Genomic DNA, 23,959 nt, shown 5'->3' with positions numbered 1-23,959 from the left:
CCATTGGATGGGCTGTTTCTGGAAGCAGAGGTGAGGAACCCACAGATTTAGTGCCTACCTGCAGCCCCAAGTTACCCTTCTCAGAGAGAAAAGCCTTGAGAAGTGTCTGGACTGAGGATGGATAGATGTAGGGACAAAGGACAGACAATCTAGGCACAGAAAAAATATCAATACAGCCAACTTCGCAATATAGCTGTTCACTATACAATTCTTTAAACTTTATGATTGGATTTTTCATAATTAGATGTCAGCAAACAGAGGAGAATTGTCAAGCAGATATTTGGCAGTGCTCAGTGCTGAAAGTGATTTTGTAGTCTTGGAGAAGAGATATTACAAATGACTGGAGAGGGCAGCAGTTCCCTGGCAGGAGGCAGGTCTCAGGCAAGAACACCCCAACAGATCGTTTGGGATAGGGAAGCCTTCCTCCAGGCCTCTTCTTTGTGTTTTCAGACAGGGTCTCACACTGTAGCCCAGACTGGCCTTGAACTCATGATCTCGCCCACCTCAGTCCCCCTTCCTCCTGCCCAAATGTTGGCATTACAGACATGAGCCACTATGTCTGGCCTGATTACACTTTTTAGATACTACCTGCTTTCCCCGCCCTTCAGTTAGACTTTCAGCAAATTTATTCTGCCTCTTCACAAATCAAGCACTTTGTCTAGAGTGGACCCCACCTTGCCACCTGTAACCTTTGTGGGAGAGGCAGGATAAGACGTTCCAGACTCCGCTTGACACCTGACCCTAAGAGGTTGGTCATGTTTGCTCAGCAGGTGAGGTTCACATGATAAAGAACAGTGGGAGGGCTTGGACATGGTATAAAAGGTCTGGAAATTTCTAGAAAATTTGCGTCTGAATCTTCTAGGGGAAAGGTGAGTTGGGGGATATTCAAATACGAGCTGGAAAAGACAATGCCCAGACTTTAGCAGGAGATACCTTGGTAGCAGCTTCTGGATATAAGCTATGTTGGGGTGCAAAGATATCTGGTTTCGGTTAAGGGGTACACAGGGGGGATGGACAGGCTTGGCTGGTGGAGATAGGGTGATAACACACAGACAGGTTGCTGGGATCCGATGTCTTAAGTTCACACAGGACCCCCCCCCCCCAAAAAAAAACCTCTTAGTCTCTCTCTCAGTTCCACCAATGCAACTTGGACATTGGCATTGGTAGAGTGGTCTATCATCTCCTTTGCTCCCGAGGTGACATAGAGGCACCTCTAAAATCTTCTTTGCCTTGATTTAAGAATAGAATAATGCTAGAGACTTACCTCATGAAGCAGATGATTTGCCCAGACTCTCGGTTTGGTCAGCTCAACAGCTTCTGTGCTTTGGAGATGGGCTTCACTTCCTGATTAGAAAGCTCTCTTGTGCTTTGTGCCTGGGGTGGGGGGGTGGGGGGGGAAAGCCTGACTCAGCTTAACACAGACGGAGTTAGGGTTATCTTTTGGATTGGAAGAGAAGAGTAGCTACAGTCAGATCTCAGAGAGAGCATGAGGAACTAGCGGCTCAGAAAATAACATCTCAAAGGAACAGGTCTTCAGTGAACAGTTTTCTCTAGACTTGGGGCTGGCTCTCCTGGGTCTATATTCCAGGCCAGAGATGCCTACGTAAATGAACTCCAGAGGAAAAAAAAGAATGGATCTTCTTTTTTCCTTTCTTCCCACTGCAGCTTCAGAATGTTCACCATCGCCGTCTTAGTCCTTCTTTGTGCCTCGGCCTCTGCCAGTTCCAGTAAGTGACACGCCAGACCTTGCGGTGGGACCATGGGAAGGCAGCCCGGGTACTGCTGCGGGTCAGCATTGTGAGACCCTGGCCTGGGGCGCTGGGAGGAGCGAGTGTGGTGGACAGCGCACAGCGATGCTCCTTGAGCATTATTCGTCCCTCCAGGCTTTTCTTTCCCCTCTAGTTCAGTCCAGGTCCTCCTCGTCCAGCGGAGAATACGGAGGTAGTGGAGGAAAGCGATTCTCTCACTCTGGCAACCAGCTCGACGGCCCCATCACTGCTCTTCGTATCCGACACGGCAGATATTACATAGTAGGGTAAGAGTCTTCATCTTTGGGTCTGTCTAAGACCTTGCTAAGTTGGGACCTTCTCGTTCACTTTGAACCACACCTGTTTTAAGTAAGTCACAGAAAAGTGTTGGGGAGCTGGAGTCTAGATCTGTGTTATCCTGGCTCCCTTGATACACACGACCTTGGCAAGGTATAACCGCAACCCCCCCCGCCCCCCCCCCGGAACCTCGCGTCACCTGGATCGTATTTCACCTGACCCTCTTTCCATAGTTCTGTCGGGCACCCTTTCTCTTTGCTTGTCGTCTGTCCTGAGTTAGCCCCATCTCTTCTTTCCTGCTGGGGACTTCTATCACACGCAGCGCCAAATGCATTTCCTTCAAGTCCAAGTTCTGGACCCTGACACGGTGCTGGCTCTTCCCTGTCTCTCCTGGGACACTTTCTGGTGTTTGAAAAGCCTTGGACTTGGGGCTGGAGAGATGGCTCAGCGGTTAAGAGCACTGACTGTTCTTCCAGAGGTCATGAGTTCAATTCCTAGCAACCACATGGTGGCTCACAACCCTCTATAATGTGATCTGATACCCTCCTCTGGCCTGCAGATGTACATGCAGGTAGAGCTCTGTATACATAATAATAAATAATAAGTCTTTAAAAAAAAAAAAGAAAAGAAAGGCCTCAGGCCTCTTTAAAGTGTGTGTTGTGGGTGAGCTCAGACTCTTTTATCTGAGTAACTTTTTTTTTCAAGACAGGGTCTATCTGCCTTGGCTGTCCTGGAATCTCTTTGTAGACCAGGCTGGCCTCGAACTCACAGCGATCCACCTGACTCTGCCTCCCAAGTGCTGGGATTAAAGGCATGCACCACCACGCCTGGCCCTTCTGAGTAACTCTTGAGAAACTGACTTTTGGTCCACAAGCCTATTTGCCAGCAAAATTAGAGGTTAAGATTCTCTACCCGGTCTCCTAGGACTCATGTGTCCTGTGGAATTCGTCACCAGTATGAAGACCTCAACATATAGACCAAGAAGCCTTGATTTAAAAAAAAAAATTTTTTTTAAACATCTATGTGGGCATGTGTGTGGGTGCTTGGCCGCCCCACTGTGTATGTGGAAGGCAGAGGACAAGTCCTGGGAGTGAGTTCTCTCCCTCTGCCCTGTGAGTCCTGCGGCTTGAGCTTAGGCGGTCAGGCTTGGCAGAAAGCATCTTTACCAGCCGAGCCAACTTGTACCCAAGGCTCAAATTGTGATAACCGAGTCCAATGTGTTCCTTCTTCTCCTGTCATCCCTGCCCAGTCTCCAGGTGCGCTATGGCACAGTGTGGAGTGACTATGTGGGTGGCAGACTCGGAGAACTGGAGGAGGTCTTCCTGCACCCCGGGGAATCTGTGATCCAGGTGTCTGGAAGGTACAAGTCCTACGTGAAGCAGCTGATCTTCAAGACAGACAAAGGCCGCGTCCTGCCTTTTGGAAGAGACTCGGGCACCAGTTTCACCGCTGTTCCCTTGCACCCCAACACTGTCCTCCGTTACATTAGTGGCCGATCTGGAAGTGCCATCGATGCCATTAGCCTGCACTGGGATAACTACCCTAGCCACTGTACCACTTGCTGAAACCTGCCTTCCTCTCCGGCAGGGGTGCTGTGGTGGGTGTGGGAACTCCCTCATCATCAAGCCCCACGTAAACATGCAAATGGCTTAATAAAATGATATGGCTAGAGACAAGGTTTGTCCACACTCTAATTCTAGTAGAAATCTTATTTGAATCTTATTTCTGGATTTTTTTTTTTTTTCTTCTTCTCCCAAGACAGGGTTTCTCTGTGTAACAGTTCTGGCTGTCCTGGAACTCGTTCTGTAGTCCAGGCTGGCCTTGAACTCACAGAGATCCACCTGCCTCTGCCTCCCAAGAGCTGGGATTAAAGGCATGCGCCACTGCTGCCCGGTTTATTTCTGGATTTTTAAATTTTTAAATTAAAAAGAATTGAGACAGGGTCTCTCCACATAGCCCTGGCTGTCCTGAAACTCACTCTGTAGACCAGGCAGGCCTCAAACTCACAGAGATTAGCCTGTCTCTCTGCCTCCCCAGTGCTGGGATTAAGGAGGCGTGCCACCACACCCGGCTATATCTGACTACTGTTGAACATTAATCTGAGGAAATGAGAGGTGAGGAAAAGAAAATCTAGGTGCTTGCCTTCCGGTTTCTCCCTTCCTTTCTTTTTCCTTCTCCTCCGCCCCCTCTTCTTCTTCTTTCTGTGAGACAGGGTTTCTCTGTGTAGCCTTGGGTGTTCAGGAACTCGCTCTGTAGACCAGGCTGGCCTTGAATTTAGTGATCCGCCTGCCTCTGCCTCTCCAGTGCTAGAATTAAAGGTGTGTACCACCACCACCTGGCAGGGCTTTTCTTTATGTGTTATCAAAAAGAGACAATGTTCTGCCTGCATCCTGACAAGTGTTCCTAATAGTTCAAAGGTCAGGGTAAGGCAAACTCACTCTCTAACTCTCCTCTACTCCTCACCTTGGAAAAGTGATTTCCTGCCCCAAAATGTCACCTTACTCTACTGACATTAAGCCAGTCGCTGCTCATGGTGAGGCCATTTGTCCTTTCTTCTTTCCAGAATCCATTTAACTCTAAAGTCCCACCTGAGGACTTGACTCTGTCGCCCTAGGCCAGTTCCTCCTAACTTACTGACAGGCTCTCAGAACTGGGACTCTTCCCTTAGGAAGCCAACACATTCCCAGGAGCGTGAACTCCATCAATACTACATTCAATAATGAGAAACCCTGGGCTGGCACGGTGGTGCACGCCTTTAACCGAAACACTTGGGAGGCAGAGTGAGGGGAAGGGGATCTCTGAGTTTCAGGCCAGCCTGGTCTACATAGTGAGTTCAAGGCCAGCCTGGTCTACATAGTGAGTTCAAGGCCAGCCGGGGCTACATAGTGAAACCCTAAGTAAGAGGTTGAAGGAGGCAGACAGATTGCCACAGGTTTAAGGCCAGCCTGGGGAACAAAGGGAATTCCAGGCTAGTCTTGAATACAGTGAGACCCTGTCCCAGACACCTAAATACATAAATAACTCCAAAGAGGGGAGGTTTTCATTGTGGGTAGTTATGAATATAAGAGGTTGATGAGACTGAGGGTCACCCCAGATATTTGAGCATTAACTAGTTTAAACATTTTAACAAGAAAAAAAATGTATTCACTTTGAAAATAACTATCAGGATCCCAGTTCTATGTCCTAGAATACCAAGTTTTAGTGGGTAGCAGTAGGGAGTCTGGGGTTATGTAAGTGTGCCATCTCACCTTATTTATATGTTGCTAGGTGAACACTCCATCAACTGAGCCACATTCCCAAATATCCTTCCTCTCAAACATTTATATGGAGGAGATTATGCCATTTTAAAAATTTATATGTAAATCACATAGCATATAGTTCACAGTGTGCAGTTTGGGGTAGGGCTATAGTCTACAGCATATGCATGTGTGTACATGTAATGAGTGTGTGTGTGATGGTACGCGTGCAGAAGGCAGAAGGCCATGTCAGGAGTCTTCTGTTGCTCTCTACATTTTTGAATGTTTTTCTTTCCTCTCTCTGTCTCTGTCTGTCTGTCTGTCTGTCTCTCTCTCTGTATTCTGTCCATACAAGCACACACAGCTGTGCACATGTGTGCAAGTGATAGAGTGTCCTCTATCACTCTCCACCTAATGGTTTTGAGGCAGGGTCTCTCACTGAACCTGAGGCTCACTGTTTTCGAGGCTGGCTGCTCAGAGACCTCCCAGGATCCACCTGTCTGCTCCCCAGTGCTGGATTACAGGTATTTGACTAGCCATGTCTGGCTCTATGGGGTGCTGGAGGTTTGACCCCAATCCCTTGCTTTCACAGCCATGTATTTTTCTTTCTTTTTTGAGATAGGGTTTCTCTGTGTAGCCATGTAGACCAGGCTGGCCTTGAACTCACAATGATCTACCTATCTCTGCCTCCTGGTGCTGGGATTAAAGGTGTGTGCCACCACTGCCTGACCTTTGAAGAACTTTTTAATTTAGTTATAAAAAAAATTTGGGGGGGGGAAATCAGTGGATAAGAGCACTGCCTGCTCTTCCAAAGGTCTTGAGTTCAATTCCCAGCAACCACATGGCTGGCTCTTCTGGCCTGCAGGTGTGCATGCAGGCAGAACACTGTATACATAATAATAAATAAATAAAAATTTAAAAAAAGGTTTGGGTGCTGGAGAGATGGTTCAGCAGACTGTGCTTGAAGAGGCCATGCACTCAAGTCCCTGCACCCACATGGGAGCTCACAATCCTCTTAATCCCAACTCCACAAGATCTGATGCTTTCTTCTGGCACACATGTAGTGCCCATATAGCTGCGCAGGCAAAACACTTATACACATAAAATAAATAATACTTGGTATGGTAGAGTGTACCTTTAACCCAGCACTGGGGAGGCAGAGTCAGGCAAACCTCTGTGAGTTTGAGGCCAGCCTGGTATATATAGTGAGTTCCAGAACAGCCAAAGCTACATAGAGAAACCCTGTCTTGAAAGGAGACAGGGGGGAGGCCGGGCGTGGTGGTGCACGCCTTTAATCCCAGCACTCAGGAGGGCAGAGGCAGGTGGATTGCTGTGAGTTCGAGGCTGGCCTAGTCTACAAAAGCTAGTCTAGGATAGCCCAGGCCACACAGAGAAACCCTGTCTCGAAAAACCAAAAAAAAAAAAAAAAAAAGAAAGAAAGAAAGGAGATGGAGGTGGGAGGGGGGGTGGCAAGGGGAGGGAGTTTTTTAGTTTGGGAGATGGGGGATGTAGCTCTGGGTTTGATGCCCAGCACTATAAAAAGCAAGGCCTACCGCCTCATCACTTCATTCTTGATCTCTGGCTAGGCTTTCCTCCATCTCCTCCATCAAACTTAGACAGCTGAAAACTGAGAGAAAGCAGCCCGTGAACAAGGTAAGTGGGCTGTTAGGTGATACAGACGTCTGAAAAGATCTGCTGGCTACCAGAGTTGAGGCTGCTATGCCCAGGATGGCAGCGGTGCAGCTGCAGTGGGTGATGGACCGCAAGCTGAATTGCCCCAAGGTGTGCTACGAAGGCACGGTGGACTGTCACATGCCAGATGTCCCAGAGGCCAGGGTCTCTTCAGGTACTGGTCTGGCAATTTGGCTTGAAATGTTTCTTTTAAGGACAAATACAACCATTTCTGTACAGAGTCAACGAGACAGTTCTGGAGGTCCCTATAGGCTCATATATTTGAATGCGTAGGTAACAAGGGAGTGGCACTATTTGAAAGGATTAGAAAGGTTAAGAAGCATGGCCTTGAGCCGGGCGTGGTGGCGCACGCCTTTAATCCCAGCACTCGGGAGGCAGAGGCAGGTGGATCGCTGTGAGTTCGAGGCCAGCCTGGTCTACAAAGGCTACACAGAGAAACCCTGTCTCAAAGGAAAAAACAAAACAAAACAAAGAAGCATGGCCTTGTTGGAGGAAGTGTGTCACTTGGGGGGGGGCAGGGGGCTTTGAGGTTTCAAAAGCCTACGGCAACCCTCTCTTTCTGTCTACATACGAGGATGTAGTTCTTGGCTATTGCTCCAATGTCTGCCTATAGGCTGCCATGCGTCCTGCCATGCTGTTAAGGCTATTTTTACAGAACTGTGTTTGTCTCTCTTAGTTTCTCTCCACACAGCCGTCATACAAATAACTGAGACTTTTATATCTGTTTATAGTAAGCTTTACAACACAATCTTGAACAATTTAAGTCTGTTCTTAACCATCTGTTATTGTGACTCCATCTTTGCCAAAACCCCCAAGTTACTCAATTTTTAGTTCTTTGCTCTAGTTGAATCTTCTTCGTCTCTCCTGCACCTCTGCCTGTGGCTCAATCCTCCACTTTCTCTTCTAACTCCTCCTCCCCTGGATGCCAGGAAGTCCAGCCTTATTCTCTCCCCTGCTTGGTGATTGGCTATAAGCTGCTTTATTGGCATACGAGGGAACAATTGGGGAGCAGTGTTTATACAACACTGAGACAGGAGATTCTCAGAACAAGGATTACAACCAGATACAGGGTGGGGTGGGGGCCTTACAGAAATCAGCATTTGAATTACCCAATAACCTTATGCCTACAGACTAAGCCTCTGAAACTGTAAGCAAGCCCCCAATTAGATGCTTTCTCTTATTATAGTTGCCTTGGTCATAGTGTCTCTCACAGCAATAGAACAATGACTGAGACATTGGTTCTGTGGAACTGAGGGCAGTATGCTTAAATGTGGTAAAGTCACTGAGTTCTGCTTGAATTCTCTTAGGTGTTAATATTGGAAGAAATTCTGCAGAGAAATTTAAGGGTTTAGGCAACTGTATAATAAAAACAGCAAACCCACATGAAATTACTGATTTATAAATATTCTGTTTAGTGTTTCAGTTCAGTGCACCAGTGTTCACCAAGCCTCTGATTTTAGAATTTTAGTGCCAGGTACAGTGGCACATACCTTTAATCACAGCACTCAGGAGGCAGGGCAGGCAGACATCTTTGTGAGTTAGAGGCCAGCCTGGTCTTCATAGTGAGTTCCAGGTCAGCCAGGGCTACATAGTAAGACCCTGTCTGGAAGAAAAAAAAGAGTCTACAAAGTGAGTTTCAGGACATCCAGGGCTACACAGGGAAACTCTCTTGAAAAACAAAAACAAAAATCCAGAAACAAAATGGTGAGCCTGGTGGTCTATAGCTATAGCAAAGGCGGGGGGGGGGGGGGGGGAGTTGGTGGGATGCCAGTCTGGTCCACACAGAAAGCCCCAGTGCATCCATCAACACAGCAAGGCTGTGTCTCCAACACAAGCAAGCACAATACTCCTTTAGCTGTTCTGGAGTGTGCACTGTACCAATACTACCAAAACTGTTGTGTGTAAAAGAGCTCTTGCTTCCCTCCTGCCAAACAGAAGCTTTGTGCGCGTGCCCTTTCCTCAGCCACCCTTTCCTGTGGTCTCTGAGAGTCATCGCTCTAGTTCCTACTGCCATGAGTTCACTCACCATTGTTAGATCCCCTATGAGTGAGAGAATGGACTTTTTGTCCTTTTTTTTTTTTGGCTCTGGCTTATTTCACTTATAATTTCCAGGCTCCTGCAAGTTGTTACAAATGACTAGATTTAGGATTAAAGCTATGATAGATTAATGACTTATTAATGAATAATGAAGTTCCATGGATGGGAAACTATATATATATATGTAAAGTGAGAAGAAAGCTGTAATAGAGAGTGGGGATATTAACACTTGCTGTTTGGGTCCAATAAAAAGAGAATGGAGCCGGGCAGTGGTTGACGCACGCCTTTAATCCCAGCACTCGGGAGGCAGAGGCAGGAGGATCGCTGTGAGTTCGAGGCCAGCCTGGTCTACAAAGTGAGTCCAGGACAGCCAAGGCTACACAGAGAAACCCTGTCTCGAAAACTAAAAAAAAAAAAAAAAAGAGAGAGAATAGAGGGTTTAGCAACTACTGGACAAGAAAGGTGATGCACTGAGCAGAAAAAGGAGGGGCTCGTGCCAAGAAGGAAAACAAAACAAAACCAGAAACATTGTTCTCCAGCCTCAGCAACAGAAGGTCATTATTTAGACAAAGTTTCTGGGAATTGGGAAAAGCTGAAGCTAAGGTTTAATTGATTTAGGAATTACTGGAAAATGAGGAAATATTTGCAGTAGATGTTTGAGTCTAGAATGCCAGACAAAAAGTCAATTCTTTTTTGTTTTTGTTTTGTTGTCTGAGACAGGATTTCTCTCTGTATAGCTTTAGCTGTCCTGGAACTCATTCAGTAGACCAGGCTGGCCTTGAACTCGCAGAGATCTGCCTGGGTCTGCCTCCCAAACACTGGGATTAAAGGCCTGTGCCACCACAGCACAGCAAAAAGTCAATTCTTGGGGACAACAGCTCTGGGCCCTACTGGGGACTGATCTGGTGCTACTTACTCAAATGCTGGTTCAGGTACATCCTCATGAGGACTGGTCTTTGTTGTGTAAACAACCTAATTTAAAGTTAATGGGTTAATAAAAAGTTGCTGAAGCCTGTGAGGACTGGGCAGAAGAGAGGTAGGTGGAGCTTAGGTTCTTGGGCGTGGGGGAGATGGGGACCAGCAGGCAGGGAAGGAGGAAAAGAGCTGCAGGGGAAGAGCTGACCACTGGATGGGATGACAAGGAGCACGTTTCCAAGCAAAGTGGGACCTGAAGGCAGACTCATGGAGCAGAAGCCGCTCATGAGGCATCACATCAGCAAGTGATGAGCATTTATGTGGGTTTTAAGGGTAGTAGGATTAAAATAGCTCAGAACCTGCCAGCATAGTGCCTACAGCTTAATAGTAAACCAGTCTCTCTGTGTCAATCATTGAGGAACTAGCTTGTTAAAGAAAACTGGCCCAACACTCGGGAGGCAGAGACAGGCAGATCGCTGTGAGTTCGAGGCCAGCCTGATCTACAAAGCGAGTCCAGGACAGCCAAGGCTACACAGAGAGACCCTGTCTCAGAAAAACAAAACAAAAAAACAAAACAAAAAACGAAACAAACAAACAAACAAAAACAAAAAAACTGCAGCTGAATTAATTTCCTGCATACATTATTATTAGTAATCATTTTACAGGGTCCCTGCCCCATCTGGTGAGCCTGTCTCTTTGCTGCCCTTTGCTGAGTATGTATGCACTTTGCTTTCAATACAAATCTGGTTTAAGGCTGGGCAGAGATGGCACATGCCTTTAATCCCAGCACTCGGGAGGCAGAGGCAGGTGGCTTGCTGTGAGTTCAAGGTCAGCCTGGTCTACATAGTGAGTTCCAGGACAGCCAGGACTAGATAGAGACCTTGTCTCAAAAATAAAAACATTAAATAAAACAAACAAGGGCTGGACAGTGGTGGCGCGCGCCTTTAATCTCAGCACTCAGGAGGCAGAGGCAAGTGGATCACTGTGAGTTCAAGGCCAAGCCTGGTCTACAAAGTGAGTCCAGGACAGCCAAGGCTACACAGAGAAACCCTGTCTCGAAAAACCAACCAAACAAAAAAAGGATAGTCTGATCAACTCTGGCTAAACTTCCACAAGGGGGTGCGCAACCAAGGCCCAGCTGAGAAACCTTTTCTTGAAAAAACGAAACAGAAATCGAGCACTCGGGAGGTAGAGGCAGATCTTCGTGAGCGTTCAAGGCGCTGCCTGGTCTACAGGCGAATGCCTGGAGAAACCCCTCACAGAGCAACTTCAGCAGTATTTTACAGGAGCTTTTAAAAAGCAAAGAACACAGAAAAACTGCACCCTGATTGGCAGTTGCGGGGCAAAGCAAGCAGTTCAACAGAAGCCAAAACCATGGAATTAGCTGGGGACATTTCATCCCAAGCTTCTAGAACAGGGCTGGGGACTTTCCCAGTGTAGAAAATAGGCGGCGTCCTGTGTGGGAACTTTAAGATAGAATCAATCAAGTGCTTGTAGATTTCGTAGCTGAGGAGGAAAAGCAGGACGAAAAGCCCGCACTTTGTCTGTTCCAGCCTGGAAATTCAAAGGAAACTCAAAAGCCAGAAAAAGCAGCGTCTTCACATGCTCACCACTTAGTGACAGACTCCAGGGCCAATCCCTGGGAATGTTTCCGCTTGAGACCGGAAGCGAGCCCAAGAAGGCGGTATTATGGGGTTATAACGGAAGCTTCCGGCGGTAAGGAGCAGTGATTGGTCGAATCTGAGAGCGAGAGGCGGGGCCCCGGCAATTCAAAAGAGAGAAACGGGCTCGAAGACTGGAGGAAATATGGACGCTGGGGCGAGGGCCCGGCCGCGGCGGCGGGAGACAGTGGCGGCCAGCTCGGGTACGCGGGCCCGGGAGAGTCCTGGCGGCGCGGAGCGGACGGGCGGGGGGAGGGGGGCGCGGCTGGAGGACGCGGGGTGGGCGCCGCAGGACCCTGTCCTCTCTATTCGTCGCCTAACGTCGTAGACCCGGTTGAGACCTCCCCTCCCCGGTCTCCAGCGCCTGGCTAGAGCCTGCGCACTTTGTGTGCGCGTCAGTTTGTTTGGTCTGTAAAGCTGGGGGGGAGGGGGAGCCACCCCAAGAGACGAGGTTCCTGGGAGTTCGGACACCTCCGGCCGCCTGAAGGCTCGTTCTGGGCGGCGTGTGTGAGATCACACGGCAAAGGGAAATTAAAGTTTCCTTTCCCTCTAGCCATGGGATTGGATGCTGTCTTCCTGTAGAAAAGGCTTGCCTTTTTATTTTCCTTTTTTTTTTTTTTTTTTTTTCTTTTTCTCCCCTCCAGGAAGTTCAGAATCTCTTCTAAGAGGATTTGCATATGTGTTCTTTCTCTTGCTTTAGATTGGAATATTGGCCTGTAGCTAACCCTTACTCCGTGCTCGGCCTTGGGGGGGAAGCCGACTTTAAGGAGAACGCCTCGTCCCAGGCGCAGCTCCAAGCATTTTATGATGAGCCATTTAATGTTTGTACAGAAATCTGAAGTGATTACTGCTGGTGATCTGGGCTATACATAGTGAGGCAAGAGGCCGGAGGCTTTGGGGCTAAGAGCGTTTGGTGTTCTTTCTCTTTTTATTGTCGTTTTTAGATTATTTTATGTTATTTTATGAGTGTGCTTGCCTGAATGTATGTATGTGCAACATGAGCGTGTCTGGTATCTTTGGGAGTCGGGGCATCAGATTCCTCTGGGACCAGAGTTACAGGCAGTTGTGACCTGCCACATAGGTGCTGGCTGGGATTAGAGCTTGGAGTCCTCTGCAAAACCAATAAGTGTTCTTAGCTGCTGAGTCAACTCTCCAGCCCTGCATGCTGTTCTTCATTTTGTTTTGTTTGTTTGTTTTGTTTTGAGATAGGGTTTCTCTGTGCATCCCTGGCTGCCCTGTACATGAACTCAGAGATCTGCCTGCCTCTGCTTCCAAGTGCTGGGATTAAAAGTGTGTGCCTGGCTACAACTTAATTTTCTCCTACACAGTTTTAACCCGCATTCTCTTTACTTTTAAGTTGTCATACACAGCAAATAAGAACCGGATATGCAAATGCTGGGTCAGTACAGGGTGTAGTCTTTGCCAGCTGAAGGGGCCACGGTCTGAATTTCCAACAACCCGCCCAAGATTAATCGCTGCCTGATTTTGTTGTTGTTGTAATTTCTGTGTTGAACACACACACCAGCCATTGTTTTCCTTTGAGATCTGTAGCTCCTGATAGCCAGCTGCTACTCCCATCAAAGGAGGAGGAAGTCTGCCAAGAGCTTTTCTATGTGGTACCCAAAAGGGAGACAGCACATCAGCTTTGTTAAAAGAATTTTGGGGCCAGCAATGGTGGCGTGCCCATAATTTCAGCACTTGGACGATGGAGACAGGAAATCAAGTTCAAGGTTGACAGGTGGTGGCAGCAAAGGCCTTAGAAGTCCCAGCACCTGGAAGGCAGAGGCAGGAGGATCTCCGAGTTCAAGACCAGGCTAGTCTGCAGAGTGAGTTCCAGGACAGGCAGTGCTACACAAAAGAAATCTTTGAAAAAACAAACAAACAAACAAACAAACACCCCAAAACAAATAAATAAGGTCATCCTCTTTGAGGCCATTTATATGTAGCTCATGAAATCCTGTCTCAACAAAACATAGTTTTAGAATGAAGAGATCTAGGCTTGAATCTTGCTGTTAACTGAGCTTTGTCATGACACTTTCCAAAGTAAGGTAGAGTATTACTTTCCTTGGCAGATGTCGGTATTTTAACCTAACATGAATAGAGGCTGTGGCTGGAGGGAAGGCTCACCTACTAAGAGCTCTTGCTGCTTTTACAAAGGACCTGAGTTGGGTTCTCAGCATCCATGCTGGGCTCCACATCTCCTGTAACTTCTAGCTCCAGAGGATCTGATGTTCTATTCTGGCCTTACTGGGCACCAAAACAGATGGGGCATTCATTCATTCAAATATATATCATAAATAAAAATAAATCTTAAGAAAACTCTTTTTTAGAAGGCTTAAAAAATACTTTGCTTTTTTACAATAAAAAATAATTTAGCGCCGGGCGTGGTGGTGCACACCTTTAATCCCAGCACTCGTGAGGCAGAGTCAGGCGGATCGCTGTGAGTTCAAGGCCAGCCTGGTTTACAAAGGGAGTCCAGGACAGCCAAGGCTACCCAGAGAAACCCTGTCTCAATAATAATAATAATAATAATAATAGTTGTTGTTGTTGTTATTATTGTTGTTGTTGTTGTTTAGGATTTACCCCCAAGACTGACTCAAACAAATAAATGAAAAGTTTGGTTTTTTGTGTGTGTGTTTTTGTTGTTGTTGTTTATTTTTTTGTTTTTTGTGACAGGGTTTCTCTGTGTAGCCTTGGCTGTCCTGGACTTGCTTTGTAGACCAGGATGGTCCCAAACTAACAGCCATCCACCTGCCTCTGCCTCCCAAGTGCTGGGATTAAAGGCGTGCGCCACCACCACCTGGCTGAAAAGTTTGTAAGAGAACCAGTACCTTTTGTTTTACTTGCTTTGCTTGTTTTTGTTTTCAGTATTTCAGTTTCTGTTGTTCATCATTTCAGTAAAACCTATGATTTTTTTTTTTTTTAATAGGTGTGTGTCTATGTGTGTGCATGTGTGTGAGGGTGCCCATGGAGGCCAGAAAAGGATATTGGCCTCAAACTCACAACGATCCTTCTGGCCTGGCCTCCCACATGGGTGCTAGGAACCTAACGTGGGTCCTTTGTAAGAGCATTAAGTACTCTTAGCCACTGAGCTGTCTCTCCAGCCCTCATTTGGTTTTGTCAAGGTCGCGTCTCAGTCCTGTGGCACTCTGTGATGTGCTGATAGTTCTGTGCTTTGGCGGTTCACAGTGTGCCCAGCACCGTCTGACCATCTCAGCTGTCACCCAGAGACTTGAAGGAAATCTCCCGTGATTGATGTAGCCTCACAGTTGGGCAGTCCTGCTCTGTGCCCAGTCATCCTGCTTGTTGATCTGAACTCGCATGAAGCCCACAGCACCCCTGGGCCTCCCAGCAAAGGGGGCTTCAGTTTCTCTATGCTTCCACCAAATTTTAACACCCGAAACCGGTCTCTTTCAGGAGCTGGTCGCTGTGCAAGCAAGGGAGGAGCTGGCCGGCGCCCACCTCCAGCTCGAGTGAAGGTGGCTGTAAGACTGCGGCCGTTTATGGATGAACAAACAGAAGCAAATGAGCCCCCCTGTGTGCGCGGCCTAGACAGCTGCTCTCTTGAGGTGGCCAACTGGAGGAACAACCAGGAGACACTCAAATACCAGTAAGGCTCAGGCTATTCCTTGACTGACCTGCTCCCTTGATGGCTTTCTAGGGTTTCTGAGATCTGCCCGTCAGCATCCTGTAGCTTGCAGGCCAAAGCTTTGTTCCCCAAACCGTCATTCAGTTCTTTAGATGTGAATGGTATACAGGAACACTGAAGAAAAGACTAGAGGTGGAATTGGGTATCAGTCTAGGGACAAAGACAGGGACAAAGGGAGGAAGGAGCAATGCAGCCCCAAATAGGTTTTAGGAAACACATGACAAGGGTAGGAAAACAGACCTGGCGGCCACTCCATAGAAGACTATGCAGATCTGGGAGTGGCGTACAAGAGAGCAACTACTTAAAAATACTGTAGCCTGTTAGTCTGGCCTAGAGGGCTGCAAACCACAGGCTGCATGCCAAATCCAACTAGGAGTCTTCTGATTGGTTGTTGTTTAATTTTATTTTAAAGATTTACTTATTATGTATAGTGTTCTGCCTGCATGTATACCTGCACATCAGAAGAGGGCACCAGATCTCATTATAGATGGTTGTGAGCCACCATGTGGTTGCTGGGAATTGAACTTAGGACCTTTGGAAGAGGCAGACAGTGCTCTAAACCTCTGAGCCATGGGTTTTTTGTTGTTGTTTGAAACAAGGTCTCATAAGGTCCAGGCTGACCTTGAACTTCTGATTCTCTTGCCTTACCTCCTAAGTGCTGGAATCACAGGTGGTGTGTCGCGTGCCCAGCTCAGGAGACTTTTTTGTAAATAAAGTGTTATCATTTATTTACATAATAGTAACTGCTTAACTAGCCTTAGAATTAAGCACTTGTGAAAGGAACCAGATGATTACAAAACCTAAACTATTTATGATATGGTTCTTTACAGGAAGTTAGTTTGTTCCAGTTCTAATCTCTTGCTAATGTAGTTGCTGTTCCTTCCCAGCCTTGTCTTGTCGGCATGCACTGGATTCCGAGTCACAGTGTGGTGAGGGAGCTGTGTTTGCCGAGTCTGTTACAGTGCTACCTCAAGAAGCCCTTTCACACCATGTTGTTCCCCACTATTGCTTGGGAGATACAAACAAATGTCTACTTACCTCAGGGTGGAACCAACCACAGACCAAAGTAAAGATACCACCAACATCCAGCGTGGTGAACCAACAAGTTTTATTGAAGTTACTCAGGGGAATGTGGGCTTATGGGCACAGATAGGACCTGAAGACAGCGGCATTGGCTAAGCCCACACCAGCATGGCTGACAGTGCGGAGGCAGTGAGCCTCTTCCAGGTAGCTCCACTGGCCTCTGCTTCTCCAGGCTGCTCTGTTGAGCGGAGTGTGACTCTTAGCGCTCCTTACTGCGTTACACGCACCTCATTTACCTGGTCAGTTTCAGGGACTTACTCGCTTCCTGAGCTTAGACTCCCCTCCAAACTGGAGATTGCTGCACAAAAACCATGTCTTGTTTCTCTGTTCTCTTGCTTGGCAGCACTTCCTTCTGCCAGTAGACTCATTTATTCCTTCTAGTGTAGTCCTGTCTTTGCCTCCTGAATCATTGCAAAATATGAGTGTCTGGCCTACCAGACTGTAGTGTGAGATTAATTTTGTTTTCCTAACATCAGTATAGTGACTGCAATTCAGTAGGTTTTCCAGGGACACTTTCAAGGTCTTTGTTCACGAAATGGGATAGAGGGCTGGAGAGATGGCTCAGAGGTTAAGAGCTCTGTCTGCTCTTCCAGAGGTCATGAGTTCAATTCCCAGCATCCACATGGTGGCTCACAACCATCTATAATGTGAACTTGTGCCCTCTTCTGGCCTGCAGGTGTACATGGAGGCGGAGTACTGTATACATAATTAATTAATTAATTAATTAATAAAAAAAAAAGAAATGGGATAGAGCCAGGCACACCTTTAATCCCAGCACTTGGGGGCCAGAGGTAGGCAGATTGCTGTGAGTTCAAGGCCAGCCTGGTCTACAAAGCAAATCTAGGACAGCCAAGGCTACACAGAGAAACCCTGTCTCGAAAAACCAAACAATGACAAAGAAAAAGAAAGCCCGCCAGCATCATCAACAGAGCATACACCAATGGCCTTCTTTTTTCTGCCTCCAGGTTTGATGCCTTCTATGGAGAGAAGAGCACGCAGCAGGACATCTATGTGGGCTCAGTTCAGCCCATCCTGCGGCACGTGCTGGAAGGGCAGAATGCCAGCGTGCTTGCCTATGGGCCCACTGGGGCAGGTGAGAAAGCCAGTAGAAAGCTGTGCATGAGAGAGACCAGGAGAACTGAGGGAAACTTCACACCTTCCTCTGCTCTTTCCCCAGGGAAGACACACACAATGCTGGGCAGCCCAGAACAACCTGGAGTGATTCCTAGGGCTCTCATGGACCTCCTGCAGCTTACAAGGGAAGAAAGTGCTGAGGGCCGGCCATGGGACCTTTCTGTCACTATGTCCTATTTAGAGATCTACCAGGAAAAGGTAAGGTGTCAAAGTAAGGACCTGGGAAATGAAGCTCCCTAGTAAGGAGGTGTAGTGGGACCTAGAAAGACAGGGCTAGGGTAGCAGATAGAAGAACTCTGACAATCCTGATGCAGCAAGCACCCTAGTGATGGGGAAATGGGCTTACTGTCACTGCTCAAATAGGTATTAGACCTCTTGGATCCTACATCAGGAGACCTAGCAATCCGAGAAGACTGTCGAGGGACCATCCTGATCCCAGGCCTCACACAGAAGCCCATCACTAGCTTCTCGGACTTCGAGCAGCACTTCCTGCCAGCCAGCAGAAATCGCGTTGTAGGAGCCACCCGGCTTAACCAGCGCTCTTCCCGTAGTCACGCAGTGCTCTTGGTCAAGGTAAGGGCCACTGACAGAGGGCCTGGGAAGCCCCTGAAGCCTAGCCTAAGTCTGGGCCCCTTGTTCTTCCCCTAGGTGGAGCAGCGTGAACGCTCAGCTCCCTTTCTCCAGCGGGAAGGCAAACTGTACCTCATTGACTTGGCTGGTTCAGAAGACAACCGCCGCACGGGCAACCAGGGCATTAGGCTCAAGGAGAGCGGGGCCATCAACACCTCCCTCTTTGTACTGGGAAAAGTGGTGGATGCACTAAACCAGGGGCTCCCTCGGATTCCATATCGGGACAGCAAGCTCACTCGCCTATTGCAGGTCATGTCCACCCATGTTGGCTCAAACGGGACAGGAGGAGGAGGCTCTTGGGCCTCCTGATTAGGGTAGGGGGCATTGTTGTTAAGGAATGGGAAGGTTGGGGTTCTGACCCATACTCCAATCCTCGCCCCTCAGGACTCGCTGGGTGGCTCAGCTCATAGCATCCTCATTACCAACATTGCTCCTGAAAGACGTTTTTACCCGGATACAATCTCAGCACTGAACTTCACTACTAAATCCAAGGAAGTGATTAACCGGCCTTTCACCAATGAGAGCCTACAGCCTCATGGTGAGGACTAGGGAAGGCAGGGGGAGTGGCCACAGCCTGCACGCACTAGCCTGAGGCTGGCCACTGACTGTCCTTTACATCCCGCTCATCTTCTCAGCCTTGCCACCTGCTAAGCTGTCTCAGAAAGAGCTGTTGGGCCCATCAGAGGCAAAGAAAGCCAAAGGCCCTGAAGAAGAGTCGACTGGGAGCCCTGAGTCTGCAGCAGCTCCAGCCTCTGCCTCCCAGAAACTAAGGTGAGAGTCAGGCCTTCCCTGCAGAATATTCTGGACTAGGTGTTGGTGACAGCAGATCAGCCTGTCAAATCCTTGAGCAAAGGCAACCGAGTACCTTTTCCCCAATGAAGTCACTCTAAGACCTAGACTCACTGAAGGGCCAAATTGGCACTCTGGAAAAGGCAAGCTCAGAAATGGGGCATAGCAAACTTAGACCTTGACCTTGAGGGTTCACCTTTAGAAGACGGGGAACTTAAGTTTTTAAAGCAAGGTAGATAATACAGAAGAGAAAGGTGCTGGACGGTGGTGGGACACGCCTTTAATCCCAGCACTCAGGAGTTCTACTGTTTGCCCTACACTCTCTGGTGCTGCTCTTCTAAGCTTACGCATGAAGGATAGGACGTGGTCTGTGTCTCTGAGGAGCTAGTTCAGTGTAGCTCAGGTAATTTAACTGGGCATTATTGCAAAGGTGGCATCCTCACTTTGAAATACAGTTTTCACCAGAGGTGAGCCTGAAGATTCCAGGCAGAATGGTGTATGATTGATAGAAATTACTGTGCTCAGATAGCCAAGACCATGCTGGAAACAAGATGTTGCGTATACAGCCTGCTGGATAAAGGCTTCTTCTCATCTTCGGTCTGTAGTAGCTTTCCTGCTAATGAGTACCTCGTCTATGAAGCTTTGCAAATGTCTGTGTCCTTTGCTTCCTGTGTATTCATGTGTAAGTCTGCATGTGCATATGGAGGCTTGAGGTTGAAGCTGAGGATCTTCCTCAGTCACTCTTGGACCTTATTTGCTGAAGTGACGTCGCATAATAAAGCCTATAGCTTCCTGTTGTGCCTAGTATCCCTAGCCGGCTGGCTTGCTTGCTTGGGGCAGCCTTCTCAGGCTGGGGAGATAGGCCAGCTGCCACCGCTGTTTGGCATTCACTCTGGACTCTAAGGCTCTAACTTCCAAGCCCCTTGCTTACCTGTCAAGTATTTTAACTGCTGAATATTCTCCCCAGCTCTTCCTCATCTCCCTTTTCACAAGTGTCTCCTGGACTGGGCAGTATTGAGGTCCCTAGTGTGTCTGTTAACAGCATCTCATCTGGTAGTCTGGCATTGCTGACAGTTTGCTTCACATGAGAGTATACTGTACTCAGAGGCTAGGTAACTGCTGAAGAGTTCCCATCAGGGGGCTGGAGAGATGGCTCAGTGGTTAAGAGTCTGCTCTTCCAAAGTCCTGAGTTCAATTCCCAACAACCACATGGTGGCTCACAACCATCTAGAATAAGATCTGATGCCCTCTTCTGGCATGTAGGCATATGCAAACAGGATGCACATATACATAAAATAAACAAATCTTTTTTAAAAAAGAGTTCTCAGCCTGGTCTACAAAGCCAAGTCCAGGACAGCCAAGTCTACACAGAAACAGGGTTTCTGGACACCACCCCACCCCCGTACCCCACCCCCTCACCCCTGGGGGAAAAAGAATTCTCATCAGGATTCTGAAAGGGCTACAAGGGCAGTCCTGCTCCTGGAGATGACGAGAGAGAAGATAGATGGGAGTAACCTTTTTTTCAATTCAGCCTCTTACAGAAGCTAAGCAATATGGATCCAGCCATGTTGGAGAACCTCCTGAGTTTGGATCGTTTGCTGGGCTCCCAAGGGAGCCAAGGAACACCTCTACTGAACACCCCAAAGCGAGAGCGAATGGTACTCATTAAGACAGTAGAGGAGAAGAACTTGGAGATTGAGGTAAATGTTGGGAAAGGTGGCCTATTATCACAACCAGCTTTGAGAAGCATTCTTAGTATCTTCAAACATGGAAGGGCATTTAGATATTTGTTTGTTTTTTACTGTTTGTTTTGTTTTCCAAGATAGGATTTCATGTGTAGCCTTGGAGGTCCTGGACTTGCTTTGTTAACCAGGCTGGCCTTGAACTCAAGTGATCCACCTGCCTCTGCGTCCCAGGTGCTGGGATTAAAGGTGTGCTCTTGAATATTTTTTAAAGATGTATTTATTTGTGTGTATCTGGCTTTTATGCTGGCGTCTATGACTGAACCACGTGGGTGCAATGCCCATGGTGGCCAGAAGAGGGCGTTGAATACCTTGGGTCTGGAGTTAAGAGATAGTTGTGAGCTGTTAATGTTAGTGCAAGAACCAAACCTGGGTTCTCCAGAAGAGCAGACTATGCTCTTTAACTACCCCCTGCTTAACATGACTGAAGTCTAAGAAACAAGAGAGATCAGATACAAAGGGGAATAAATTCAAACTGAAAATACATTATCGGGGCTGGAGAGATGGCTCAGTGCTTAAGGGCACGGTACGCTCTTCCAACAAACCTGGGTTCAATTCCCAGCACCCACATGACAGCTCACAACTGTCTGTAACGTCAGTTCCAAGGGATCTGATACCCTCCCACCAAAGCACATAAAATAAAATCAAATAAAAAAAATAACACATTATCAGGGCTGGAGAAATGGCTCGGTGGGTAAGTGCATATCTTGTTCTTGCAGAGGACATTAATTCAGTCTCCAGCACCCACATCAGGCAGCTCACAGCTGCCTGGAGCTTACAGCTTCTGGTGTCTTTGGGCACATACACAGACATGCTTACATACATATAGGTAAATAATAAAATGTTATCCAGGGCTAGAGGCATGACTCATTAGTTAAGAACACTAGATCAATTCCTAGCAACTACATGGCAGCTCACTACTGCCTATAACTCCAGTTGGAGGGAATCCAACACTGTCCTCTGATGCACAAGGGCACCAGGCACACACATGGTGCATGCATGCAGGCAGAACGTGCACATGCATAAAAACATGTAACCTACATAGAGGCAGACAGCTCTCTTTTGTGAGTGAAGTTTTCTCTGTGAGTTTGAGGCCAGCCTGGTCTACAGAGTGAGTTCTAGAATGCCCAGGGTGTTACAGCTTGTCTCAAAACAGTAACAACAGCAGCAAAACCTCACATTGAAGGCCTTGCTTGAAGACTTGCTCTGCCCTTAGCTATTTTTAATTTTGTCTCCTCATCGATTCTCCTGGTCCCACCTCTATTCTTTTGGGCTTCAGAGCTCCGCTGCTCACCTTCCTAACCCACTGCTTTTGGGCTAAAGCTGAGTCACGTCCCCCTCGATTCTTTTCCACCAGAGGCTTAAGATGAAGCAGAAAGAACTGGAGGCCAAGATGCTGGCCCAGGAGACACTGGATCCAAAGGAGAAAGAGAACGCGCTCTCGACCCGTCAGCCCCTCCCCAGTACCAGCGCAAAGCCCTTGAAAAAGGCTGTGGTGATGCCCCTGCAACTGAGTAAGTTCAGTTTCTTGGTCCAGGAAGAACCTGCTATGCTATGTCACTCATCTTCCCGCGGGGTCTGGAGGAGACCGGGGGGTATTGGTGGCACACAGGAGGGTGATGCAGCTTTCACACAGAAACAATGAAAGCTCAAGGTTGGAGGGGAGCTGGGGAAATCAGAAATGGGGAAAGCAGGGCTGGGCATTCCTGGCACACACCTTTAATCCCAGCACTCAGGAGGCAGAGGCAGGAGGATTGCTGTGAGTTCAAGGCCAGCCTGGTCTACAAAGTGAGTCCAGGACAGCCAAGGCTACACAGAGAAACCCTGTCTCCAAAAACAAAAAAATAAAATTTAAAAACATGTTAAAAAAAAAAATGGGAAAGGCAAATGGTTCCCAGGAGGAGGGGAAGGAAGGCCGACACCTGTGCCCCTGACCAGTTGGTAATTCGGCTTTCAGTTCAGAAGCAGGCAGCGTCCTCCAACACGGATATCCACATTCTGAAGAGAGGCCACAAAAGGAAGGTGAGCCCCGCCCGCCCCAGCTCTCTGGCTGGGGGCTTTTTGCCTAGGGTAACCCCTCACCACAGCTAATGTTTCCGTCCTTCTTGATGCCCTTGGCTTGGACTGGCTACCGACTGGAGCTAACGTGTAGCCTGCGCCTGCCCTTCATGAATTGTAAAGCCCATATAGGGAAAGTGATGAGAATGCTCTTCACACCAGATGAACCTTGAGTAGGACGGCCCCAGCTTGTCAGGACCTGAGAGCACGCTTAATGTTCCCCGGGGTTTTGCTTGGTTTTTATTCCTTCTGTACTAGAAATTGAACCCCAGGCTTCAAGCATGGTGGGCAAGGGCTCCACCACTGAGCTACACTCCTCCTAGTCAGACTTGATGTGCGCATTCATTCACTGAATCTCCACAGTGACTGAGGACGGTGCTAGTAATCACACAAGGCCACCTGGTCTTGGCATAGTCATCCACTGGCCTTTGCTGCCATTTCTGTTACATCATAGCTGGAGTCGTCAAATGTGTCAGAGGCTGTGGGAAAGGCTGAGGACTGCTGGGAGCTACAGATTAGTCCAGAGTTACTGGCACAGGGGCGAAAAAAATTATTGGATCTGCTGAATGAAGGCTCACCTCAGGACCTGCGCAGCCTGCATCACATTGGCCAGAAGAAGGCCCAGCTCATCGTGGGCTGGAGGAAGCTCCATGGCCCCTACAGCGAGGTAACGCCCTAGAAGACAGGTGGCGTGGGTGGCCCAGTTCCTTGTCCACCTCCTTCCTATGGCTGTTCCCACCAGGTGGAGGACTTGCAGCGGGTGGAAGGCATCTCGGGGAGGCAGGTGGAGTCTTTACTGAAGGTGAGCCCATCGCTGTGCTGCCCTTTCTCCACGGCCCTGCCGACAGCACCCCCCACAGCACCCCCACCCCAGCCTACGTTAGGCTGCGACCTTAACGCGCTTTCCTCTTCTTTACAGGCGAACCTCTTGGGCTTGGCTGCTGCCCAGCACTGTGATGCCTCCTAACCACCAGCTGTTAACACACCGGCTTATTCTTTTTAAAACCCTTGTATAATAACGTTGTTTAAATACAGTTTTTATTCCATGTTTGAGCCTGGTTTTTGGGGATGGCAGGGTTGGGGGTGGGAGCCACAACTACTCTTGGGATCAAGATCAAGTGGCCGGACACTTATCAGGGCGCCATCTTTGGGAACCTCCCCCCCAACTAGTCCAAGGTTGTAAATAAACCACTGGAATGGGGAAGGGACGGTGGCCTAGATGAATCAAAAAAGCTGAACGAAAGCTTAAAGCACAACGACCGTTAGGCGGGCACGCGCTTCGAGTTTA

The 23,959-nt window shown here is 48.1% G+C and overlaps 2 protein-coding genes across 2 annotated transcripts; both read left to right on the top strand.

The window, feature by feature from the left end:
• Positions 1-1,249: 1,249 nt before the first annotated feature.
• Zg16 (zymogen granule protein 16) lies at positions 1,250-3,710 on the top strand. Its single transcript, XM_051147184.1, has 3 exons — positions 1,250-1,301; positions 1,903-2,035; positions 3,295-3,710. Exons 1-3 carry the CDS (start codon positions 1,250-1,252, stop codon positions 3,608-3,610), a joined length of 501 nt encoding a protein of 166 aa, XP_051003141.1. The 3' UTR covers positions 3,611-3,710.
• A 7,965-nt stretch (positions 3,711-11,675) lies between these two features.
• On the top strand, positions 11,676-23,745 carry Kif22 (kinesin family member 22). Its single transcript, XM_051145298.1, has 14 exons — positions 11,676-11,789; positions 15,004-15,196; positions 17,284-17,411; positions 17,496-17,650; positions 17,816-18,025; positions 18,101-18,331; positions 18,467-18,620; positions 18,718-18,853; positions 20,403-20,571; positions 21,971-22,127; positions 22,571-22,635; positions 23,126-23,338; positions 23,414-23,473; positions 23,591-23,745. The coding sequence occupies exons 1-14, from the start codon at positions 11,732-11,734 to the stop codon at positions 23,636-23,638; spliced, it is 1,977 nt and encodes a 658-aa protein (XP_051001255.1). The 5' UTR covers positions 11,676-11,731; the 3' UTR covers positions 23,639-23,745.
• The last annotated feature ends 214 nt before the right edge of the window (positions 23,746-23,959 follow it).

Source organism: Acomys russatus, chromosome 5 (assembly GCF_903995435.1).
Source record: "Acomys russatus chromosome 5, mAcoRus1.1, whole genome shotgun sequence".
Classification (NCBI taxonomy): Eukaryota; Metazoa; Chordata; class Mammalia; order Rodentia; family Muridae; genus Acomys; species Acomys russatus.
The sequence above is the reverse complement of the archived record's forward strand: the minus strand, read 5'-3'. Positions and strand labels throughout refer to the sequence as shown.

Coding starts and splice junctions, on each gene's coding strand:
- Zg16 (XM_051147184.1), top strand. CDS start 1,250: ATGCTAGAGACTTACCTCATGAAGCAGATGATTTGCCCAGACTCTCGG. Junction 1,302..1,902: donor TTGCCCAGACTCTCGGTTTG/GTCAGCTCAACA, acceptor TTTCCCCTCTAG/TTCAGTCCAGGTCCTCCTCG. Junction 2,036..3,294: donor GGCAGATATTACATAGTAGG/GTAAGAGTCTTC, acceptor ATCCCTGCCCAG/TCTCCAGGTGCGCTATGGCA.
- Kif22 (XM_051145298.1), top strand. CDS start 11,732: ATGGACGCTGGGGCGAGGGCCCGGCCGCGGCGGCGGGAGACAGTGGCG. Junction 17,651..17,815: donor TAGAGATCTACCAGGAAAAG/GTAAGGTGTCAA, acceptor CTGCTCAAATAG/GTATTAGACCTCTTGGATCC. Junction 22,128..22,570: donor GGTGATGCCCCTGCAACTGA/GTAAGTTCAGTT, acceptor TTCGGCTTTCAG/TTCAGAAGCAGGCAGCGTCC.